Source organism: Colobus angolensis, unplaced genomic scaffold (genome assembly GCF_000951035.1).
Source record: "Colobus angolensis palliatus isolate OR3802 unplaced genomic scaffold, Cang.pa_1.0 Scaffold129, whole genome shotgun sequence".
Lineage (NCBI taxonomy): Eukaryota > Metazoa > Chordata > Mammalia > Primates > Cercopithecidae > Colobus > Colobus angolensis.
The window spans coordinates 10,540,389-10,551,156 of NW_012114141.1; the positions used below are offsets into that span (position 1 = coordinate 10,540,389).

Below are 10,768 nucleotides of genomic sequence, written 5' to 3' on the forward strand. Positions count from 1 at the left end.
AGGTTCACAGGGGAAAAAGCCCATATATATAAATACTACAAATACTATTTTATTTCTTCTGTCCCAATCCATATACCTTTTATTTTGCCTTCTGATTTTCATACTTTGATAAATATGATCTCTAGTACTGTACTGATTAGAAGTGGGGATAACAGCCATTCTTGTCTTATTCATCAATTTAAAGGGAGTGTTTTTAATATTTTACCATTGAATATAGTAGTTGATGTGAGGTTTTTGATAGATGTCTTTTATCAGGTTAAAGAAGTTTCCCTCTATTCCACTTTTGCTAAGTTTATGGAGTTTTTTAAATTACGAATGGCTGTTTGTGATAAAATGGCTGCCTAGTAATGAGTTTTTTGTAGATATAAACTCATTTCAAAATAAGAGGGAAAAGAAGCTGAATCCTTATTGGCAACAAAATCTTTCCCAAGCCTCTTAATAGGGTTGCCTACTTTGTTATAGGGTGTGAGGAGAATTTCTAGTATTCTGTTATTATTACATGTAGGTAATAGCTTGATGAAACAAAAAGAACACTGGAAAGCTAAATCCTAATCTCATTTTGCCCTTCTTTTTACCTGAGAGAACTAATACAATTCACTTGACTCACGTGGGCCATATTGTTTTCAGCAAAATTCTCTGCAACTCAGAGACATGTGTACTGCTAGTAGCCATGTGGCTTCTTCATTTGCTTTGTTATTAATCCATCATCATCCAACATACTGACTTAGGAGGCACTAAGGACCAGGTACAACCTGTTCCTCGAGCACCTTCTAGGGAGGGTGGAAAGAAGCAGTAGTTACAAAACACAGTTATAAAACAAAATGATACATCTTAACCATCTACAGACCTTATTGCTCATGATGTGTGGGTCAGGAAGTCCTTTGGGTGGGAAGAAAGAAAGGAAGATTCAGATGGGGTATGATATTTGAGCAGAGACTTTGGATGATGAACATTGAACCTCCTTTGTGTTCTCAGTTGTTAGCAAAGGGATCAGACTAGTCATTCCCCAGAGGCCCTTCTAACTTTGAAATTTTGTCTCTGACATCACAAATAATTTCATGCTTTTATTAAACATTTGTGTTCCTACCTCTGGCCTATGGTCCTTGGACTCTTGTTCCATAGGCTTAGGGTTGTGAATGACAAAAGAGGATCTTGGTGTTCTTTTATTAAGTAATAACAATATGAATCTTAACAGAGAGTTAACTGATTAACTTTTTGTGTTTTTATGGAATTGCTCAGTCGGTTATCATAAATAGATTTTGTTAAATTCCAGCCTTTATATAATTTCTAAGCACATTTCATTTGTATGTCTTATTTCAGTGCTGGACCCAAAGGAGACAACATTTATGAATGGAGGTCAACTATATTGGGACCCCCAGGATCTGTCTATGAAGGAGGGGTGTTCTTTCTTGACATTACCTTTTCACCAGACTATCCGTTTAAACCCCCTAAGGTCAGTATGAATTTTCATTGGTTTTTAGCAATATGGATTATATTTCTAGATACATATACTTATTCTTAAATATACATTTCTAGGGATGCATGTCTATTCTGTTGTCACAGACAGCTTCCCAGGATTGATAGTGTATAAAATGAAACAGTGTAAAAAAATTGTAGGTTATTCCTCCACCCCAACTTTTTACTGATTTCATTGTTTATTCTCCTCCTTTTTCTCTTCATTATCTCCTTTCTTTGTTATACGTTTTAATGTAATATAAAACACCATGTTTTATGGGTGAAAATGGGGGCATAAGATTGGGCCAGGGTTAGTACCAGAGCCCAGAGAATCAGACGTAGCCTGGAGCCAGAGCCCAAGCAAGCTAAGCTCAAGAATCAGGTTAAAGGAGGAGGAAGCTTTGCGAAGGCAAAGTTTATAGCACCAGCTATGGAGGTTTGAGTTTTGGTGCCTCTAGAGTTCAGCTGCTCACGTGTAGTACACATGGACTAGTATGGAAAGTATGACCCACAGAGACGTAAAAATCATGTTAAGAAAATTTAGTAAAGAAGCATTTATAATAGTTCATTAATGAAACTGATTAATTAATGAAAAGTCATTTGTGTTGCTGTCTGATGTGCAAGAGTGCAGTGAAATCAGAACATGAAAGAACTCTCACTTATTAAAGCCAAGATTATATACTTTAGAAAGTCTTCACATTCCTTTCTACTGCCTATAAGTCAGATGGTTTTAAATATCATGTCATCTCTATTAGCATTTGTTCTCCACTATGGCAAAGGAAATGACCCTGAGGACACTATGTTTTGGCTACCAAAAAAGAATTCTCATCTGGCCTTGACTTAATGTCACAATGCACAGGGATAGAAAACTTGTTTGCATTGTGTAGGTTGGAGTAAACAATATAAGAAAACAAGAATAAGACTAGACCTTCACGATGACTTTCTATAATTCTCCTCCCTCTTCTTTTTTGCCCCGCTCTTCCTTTCTTCCTTCCTTTCCATTGATGCTTAGATAGTGTTACCAAAGCAAAAAGTAGTAACTATAATTATCCTCAATGAGGAAACCAAGGACAGAGGAACTAAGTAACTTGTCCAGCATTATGCATCAAGCAAATTGTGGTATAAGGATTTGAATCTGGAAAGCCTGACTCCAAAGCCCATACTTCTTCCTACATTACACAATACATTTTATTCAAGCTGTCAGGGCTGGTGGCACTGGTGACCACCAAGAGCTTGCATTTGGCAGATTTTCAGTGACAAAGCCATAGTAAATCTAATACTTGTCTTCTCCCTTTACTGGATGGGACCCTTATACCTTTCTTTTCTACTTTAGACCAGCCCTTACGTTACCTGGAGTATCTGTTGTACTACAAGGGATGTAAGGACCTTTCTTCTCAGCCTTTACAGTAAAGGATGCACAGAGTGAGGAAGGAGGAAGAAAACTCAGACCAGGATATTGTGCTGCTTGTAAATCTGATGTGATCTGTTCCTTGAGATTAGCAGTTTCAGAAAATGTGTGGGCTTATCCAATTTCTGAATGACAGAAATGTGTAGTTAAACAAAGCTCGAATAAGCTGGGCGGGAGAGCGTCAATCGCATTCTTGACGTTCTTCACTGAGTCGAGCACTCTACTGGGCATCAGCTCTGCCAAGTCATTTCTTCTCCAGAACGCTCCAGTAAGACTAGGATGTTCCCCTGTCACAGAGGAGGAAACATAGATGAGACTTAGAGAGGTTTTCCAAGAATGTACAACCAGGAATCTACTGAAGTCTGACTCCAGGGGCTATGTACTTTCCACTGAATTATACACACTTGCCGTGGAGAAGTTGACTGGTAAAAATAGGGCATGGAAGGAATGCTTTATCTGTCCTCAAATGTTTCAGGGACTATGGTGTGGGTAGGGGTTGGACTTTATCCGGGATGGTTGGATGAGACAAAAATAGAAGCAGGAGGGTGTCAGTTACAGGGAAGTAGATTTCAATTTTTTCTGAGGGAAATCTGACCCACGGTTGGACAGTCAACTTGTGTGTGACTCTACTTCTGAGACACCACACTTCCCTTTACTAGGAGTGTTCAAGAAAAAACTGAGTTACTACCTGTCAAGAATCTTACCAGAAAATAATTGAATCCCTCCACGTAATGAGTTGGACCAGACAATCTCTAAGGAGAAAAAAAAAATCAAACTTTGGTACCTAGAACCACAATTCAAATGCACATTTGATAGATATCTGTGGAAAGTTTTTAAAAGCAAATTATCACCGCCTAATATATCAGTTTTAGAAATCTGATTTTGTAGATAGGTGTGTTACTCGAGGGAGAAAAAACTTGGGGTGTAGTGAAGGCTATTACGTAAAACAAATACTTTTATTATTAATAGTTTTGATGTAACATCTCCATGCCTTTCTGGTGTCCTGTTAGTTTAAATAGTACATGTTTCAAGTTGTCTTGGGTTTTTTTTCTCTGCTACTTGGTATTTTTCTCTCCTTTGCTCTTTTTTTTTTTTTTCACGTAAGCCGTGCATTTTGATTCCTGCAGCATTTCCCAGTACTCTGAAGAATGAACAGGGAAGCAGTAGTTGTCAGGGGAAATTACTTGTAAGAGCAGAGGCTTATAAAAACATCGGATGGGCTAGCTGATGGTTATTTGTATGGATATACATACCATAAAATTAGTCCATAGCATGATTGGGTTCATGAGATTATTTTTCCCAAATTCTCATAAATAGAACCTTTTATGAGGACTTCTAAACACTGTAGAGCTCAAATGTAGCTTTTCAAGGTCAGAGGAATGATTTGAGATGCCCCTTCTTGTTGCAGGAACTTTTTCACAGTAGGGCTTGAATCAGGTTGAACACGCTATCTTCCACTGCCCAATTTTTAAAAATCAGAGATGAGCTCTTCTAGTAATTTCTTCCAGAATTTGCCAAATTCTAACAAGGCGAGCAAAACAATTACTACCTGAGTACATAACCTTTATTAAACTTAGTGTTCTAGTTTTAAATAGGTTGAGTACTAGTACTTTTCAAATGCTATATTTCAGTACAATTTTTAGGACATTGAATTTCTTATATGTTTATGCCTTTTACTTAACCTATAGCACAATTTTACTATTTCAAAGTAGGTAAGGCATTTTACGTGGTATCTTTTCTTGTGTGACATTGTCCATTGCATCTGTTGTCAGGTCTTCAATTGAGTACTTAACCACCAATTATATTATTATTTCCCTGGGAAAATACCTGTTTAATAGAACTCCATCTAGGAATACTACATTATGGCCAAAAAGAAAAGTGTAGTGAACTGCTAGTGTGTATAAAAGCTTTTTACACCTATTTATTTTTCAGTGTAGACATATGTTTTAATGTTTTAATTCGGATATCTGTTTTCAAGGTAGAAGTTGCTTTGTTTTTTTGTTTGTTTGTTTTTTGAGAAATAGTTCGCTCTTTTGCCCAGGCTGGAGTGAAGTGGCACGATCTCAGCTCACTGCAACCTCCGCCCCCCTGGATTCAAGCGATTTTCCTGCCTCAGCCTCCCAAGTAGCTGGGATTACGGTGCCTGCCACTACACTCGGCCTATTTTTTGTATTTTTAATAGAGACAGGGTTTTGCCATGTTGGCCAGGCTGGTCTGGAACTCCTGACGACCTCAGGTGGTCCACCCACTTCAGCCTCCCAAAGTGCTAGGATTACAACCGTGAGCCACCACCCCTGGCCAGAAGTTGCTTTGTATTTTGTTGGGGATTAGCTTTTAGATTCATAGATAATTAGTTTTTAAATTTATAGGTAATTACTCCGCAGCCAGGTGCAGTTGCTCACTCTGGTAATCCCAGCACTTTGGGAGGCTGAGACAGGAGGATCACTTGAGGTGAGGAGTTTGAGACCAGCCTGGCCAACGTGGCAAAATCCCGTCTCTACTAAAAATATAAAAATTATCTGGGCATGGTGACTCACACTTGTAGTTCCAGCTTCTCAGGAGGTTGAGACATGAGAAGTACTGTCCAGGAGGCAGAGGCTGCAGTGAGCTGAGATCACGCCATTGCACTCCAGCCTGGGGGACAGAGCAAGCCTCTGTCATAAATAAAGAAATAAATAAATAAATAAATAAATAAATAAATAATAAAATTACTCCTCAAAGTGCTCAAAATCTGTACTTTATTTTAAAAGTTTAATATGTAAGTATTTTAATGTTATTCATTTTGCAGCCTGCATATTTGTTATAGAATTAAAAAACTATTGGAGATAAACAAAAGGGAAAAAAATTACCTGTAATCTCCCCCAAACTGATTATTCATGCCATTTAGGTATATCTATTTTAAGACTTTTGTTTCCTTCATTTGTATCATATACATATAAATATGTACACATACAGGCCTGTACATATATATATACATAAACACACATACACCGTTTTACAAAAATTGGGCTATACTCCCCATGGCTTCATGATTACTTTTTTATCTAATGTTATATTTTCATCCAGTGCCATATATTATGTATTTCCAGTAAACATTTAATTGTGTTACAGTTATAAAGGCTACCTAGTATTCCGTTGTATAAATATACCAAAATTTAATCACTTTCATGTGGCTGGACATTTAGGTTCTTCTCATTGCGTCTGTTACAATCAGTGATGTGATGAACATTCTTAAAATTACATATTTTTTATACTTTTATGATTATTTTCTCAGGTTAAATTTGTTGATATAGAATTTCTAGGTAAAGAATTTGCACATATTTATAGAGTTTTTGGTAAAGATTGACAAATTGTGCTTCAGAAAAATTGTATCAGTTTACATTGTGACCATCAACATGACAGTGTAGAACTTCCCTACACTCCCCTCAGCTTTGAGTATTTTAGGTCTTTTTTACTGGCAGTAGATGAAAAGTGGTATCTTATGGTTACATTAACTTACATATATTTGACTACCTGTGAAATGTATGACAGTTTTCATGTATACTGTTGTCCTATTTCATTATTTCTTTTCGTGAATAATATAAAAAACATTTTATCTTAGAAGTCTTACATCAAACAAAATTAACAAGGATGCTTGAACAATTCAGAAACTAAAGGAATATATTACATTGGGTTTTTTTCCTACCAAAAACACTTTGAAAATATTGTGACACTCTGTGTCTAATGTTTCTGTTTCAGATGTTCTTTCTTTTTTTCTTTTTTTTCTTTTTTTTTTTTTTTTGAGATAGGGTCTCACTCTGTGGCCCAGTCTGGAGTGCAGTGACGTGATCACGGCTTACTGCAACCTCCACCTAGTCTCAAGTGATCCTCTCACGTCAGCCTCCCAAGAGGCTGGGACTACAACCACACACCACCACACCTAGCTAATTTTTTTTTTTTTTTTTTCCTGGTAGAGAGAGGGTTTTGCCGTGTTGCCCAGGCTGGTCTTGAACTCCGGGACTCAAGCAATCTGCCCACTTTGGCCTCCCAAAGTGCTGGGATTACAGGCGTGAGCCACCACCCCAGTCTGTCTTAGAAATTGTAATGACTTACATCCTCACTCAGGACTCCTGTTAGGTAACAGGTCAGATATTTGTCTTTTCAGTAGAAATGCATAGGGGTAACACATTTTTAATTTGGCTTTTTCTGTCTCACTGTGGATCTGTACATGACATAAAAAGTAAGTGTTCATTCTAAATAGATTTGGAATTAGGTAGGTGAGAGAGTCATGTATGTTTGTTTTTTATTTTCAGTGTTTCAGGCCACTTATGCACAGGTTAGACATGCTGTGTCCTTGTTCCTGGGAAACATTGTTTTTTTTGGTAATGGCAAGAAGATAGTATCTGCTGGTGATAAAATTTATGCCTCAGGTGTTGTATAAAACAAGACAAAAAATTACATCAATAAAGTGTAAGTGAAATTAAGAATGATATTCAAAATCTTTTTAAATATAATTTGTTATTTCACTACAAATTTTAGCAAGTACATTTTAAAATCCTAGAGATCAACTTAGAGCATATCAGTTTATGGGTTTGTTTGTTATTTTTTATAAAGTCTAACTATGGGTGGCTTACTAATGTCAGCTAATGTGGAAGGCCTTAACTGCTTTTGAAGAGTGAAATAGGGTCTTCAAGTTTTCGAAATCTTTATTTTTCTCATGGCTACTCATAAATAAAGTAGCTAATCAGTTACAATAAGAAACAGTGATATTCAGCATTTGAAAGCCAGAGATAGATCTGTAACTGAAGTTCGACAATGAGTTCCACAACTGTACCCTTACTAGATTATTATTATGTACTTGTTTTTATTGTTGCTGCCACTGCTCAAAGAAGAAAGTTGAATGTGTTTCCCAGAATTTTCAGAAAGAGCAGTGATTTATGTGTGTAAACCCAGCTACCCACTCATTTACTCTGGCCTTGGTTAGAGAACACGCAGTTGTCATGGAGTAACATGAATTGACTTGTTTTTAACCTGAGTTCATGCATTCATATAAAGCTTGGCTGTGGATCAACTTGTTTCTTACATTTTGAATTGCCTATTTGACATCTCTAGTTGAACATCAAGTAGTCATCTCAAACTTAACAAATCCAAAGCCCAATTACTGATTACCCTGTTCCACATCAGCCAGACCAGCTTCTCTAGTCTTCCCCATGTCAATGAATGTCAGCTCTATTTTTCTAGGTGCTGAAACTAAAAACCTTACAGTCATTCTTGACTCCTTTCACACAGCTAGGCAGACCCAGTCCCACTGGCTCAATCTTGAAAGTAAATCTAGAATCTAAACATTTCTCACCACCTTTCCCTAGAAATTCTGTGGCCCAAACCACCGTCAGCTGTTCTCCTCCCTCCGATAACTGTGGAAATCTCATATGTGGTCTTCCTGGTTCTACCCCTTGTCCCTCCTACAGTACATCCCATATGCTGAAGGATTCCTTTTTTGGGGGGACTGGAATGTAGTGGTGTGATCTCAGCTCACTGCAGCCTCCACCTATCAGGCTCAAGCAATCTTCCTACCTCAGCCTCCCAAATGGCTGGGACCACATGCATTTGCCACCATGCCCAGCTACTTTTTGTATTTTTGGTAGAGATGGGGTTTCGCCATGTTGCCCAGGCTGGTCTCAAACTCCTGAGCTCAAGCAATCCACCCGTCTCAGCGTTCCAAAGTGCTGGGATTACAGGCATGAGCCACCACACCCAGCCTAAAGCTTCCTTCTATAGTGTGTCAGATTATGTAAATTATTTGCTTAAACCCTTCAGTGATTCCCAGCTCCTGAATAAAAGCCTGTAAAACCATATAGAACCACCCCGTCCACAGAATAGTTTTCAAAGTTGCCAACCATCAATTTTTACTCAAATACTCAAGCCTTTCCATTTGTTCTTCCTTCTGCCTGCATTTGTATGCCACCCAGAAATTCACATGACTCACTTCATTTCTCACTTGATGTGTCTGCTCAAATGTCACCTTTTCAGAGAGGCTCTTGGATGACAAATTCCAACCTCCTAGGTTCCCTATAAACTTCTTCACAACCACTACTGTACTTGATTTTGCTATAGCATGTCTCCCTCTTAGTGTTCTATATTTGTTTATTTGTTTATTATGTTTCCCTTTCCCGAATTAGCATGTAAGCTCAGTGAGCACAGAAACTTTGTCTGTTTTGATGTCGTTACTTTAATCTCAGCCATGTAGAACAATACCTGCTGATTCAGTAGGCAGTCAATAAAAATTTGTTGAATTAGTTAAATGCATGCAATTGTACCATAAGTAAATGTTTATTATCCCCTCTACTTCATGGATCCGAAAACTGAACTCCATGGAGGTTAAGCTGCGCACAGGCCACACAGAAAGTAGGTCGCAGAACCGGAATCTAAACCCAGTTCTAAATTGAGCCTTTTATCTCCAATTATAGAGAACGTGTAGACTGCTTAGATCCCTGGAAGAAGGAATACTTGTTCCTGGATTAAACAGTCCGGTATAAATTAATTATATCGGATCATTCTCCAACCCAAGTGTTTTTGAGGGGAGAGGAAAGACATGGTATGAGGAGGAAAGAGATGATATGAAGAGGAAAGAATGTTAGAAGAGATTTTGTGTGCCTGTCTTTCTGTTTTGCTAGGATTCCTCTTTCCAAAGGCACTGGGGGCTTTTCTCCAATATGTTTCCAATTCACAGACTGAGGTGTTATGTCTACGTTAAATAATAAATATTGATTTCTGGATTTTGCCAGCTTTAAAGAAGTTACTTCACATTTCACAGATCATTTTCACATTTAACTAGTGTCATAATGGCCTGGTATCCTCGGTGTCATGACAGGCTGTCATAGGTTGCTTACATCACATGAGTCAGATTTTCTTTTTGATCTATGCTCCTTTTGATAAACTTTTAATAGTGGCATGCTATCCTTAAATGTTATGTGAAATTCCAAAGTGAATGTGATGATTAAAAATAGATCAAAATGATGTCATTGTCTTTGTGCTTTTAAAATAATGCACATTATATCTGTGTGTACAGCCACCACCTACAACTACCACCAATTTAGCAGTTACTAAGAAGTAGGATTGGGTTTTGTTTTCAGGGCAAAGAATACCAACTTTATTGTAAGCCAAATTAAACATGCCTGTAGACTGATAGGAAATCAGCCTTTTGGCTGACAGGAAGTTTAATTTAACCATCTTTTGGGAAGATACCTTTGTTCCTAGCTTTCTATAATCTAATGCAGTTCACTAATTTTAAAGAAGGACCTTTAGTTTATTATGGTTTCTTGAGATGCTTATTGCTCAAGCCAGCTTAATTTTTCAGGTTGAATCAACTTAACCACCTGTACGTTTGCACAAGCCTTGAAGAGTTGGTGGTGTAATCAGCCACTCTGACACACCCCTATAAGAGCCCTGCTGTAAAGGTGGAGGTTTCAAACAAGTATTTTACTGTGCTTCTCCATGCTCTGGAGATCCCATCTCCGTGAATGTGACTGTACTCCAAATGGAAGTTGGTGTTGGTTGATATTACTGTCAGCATAACTGGGAGGGGTAGACAGGCCTAAATTCCTTCACGATGGATTTTCTTCTACGGAGAAGTTATGTGAACAGAGGAGACTGAAGTGAGACATTCAGAAGCTTGGAAAATGAAGAACTTGTTTGCCTTCAGGACTCAGAAAAGATTCAACTCACTTACCAAAGAGGGGTGACTTTTCTAAGGAAAGATTCTCAGATGACACAAGTGATACCCTCCCCTCACATGAGTTTTCTGAAGAGAGAAGGGGGGTAACTCCTCCAGGTACAGTCTTCAGTATCCCAAACATCAAAGGGTATTGAGTGATCCACTCACTGGTCCCATAAAACAGTGAACACTGGGAACTCTGAGAGAAACAC

The 10,768-nt window shown here is 37.9% G+C and overlaps 1 protein-coding gene across 2 annotated transcripts in view; it reads left to right on the forward strand.

Moving 5' to 3' along the window:
• Positions 1-10,768, forward strand: part of UBE2E2 (ubiquitin-conjugating enzyme E2E 2) — a 386,680-nt gene that overhangs the window by 294,412 nt on the left and 81,500 nt on the right. For both annotated transcript variants that reach the window (XM_011933743.1, XM_011933742.1), the window contains one exon: positions 1,321-1,453. In XM_011933743.1, coding sequence (XP_011789133.1) covers positions 1,321-1,453 — 133 coding nt within the window. The remainder of the gene's footprint in view (positions 1-1,320; positions 1,454-10,768) is intronic.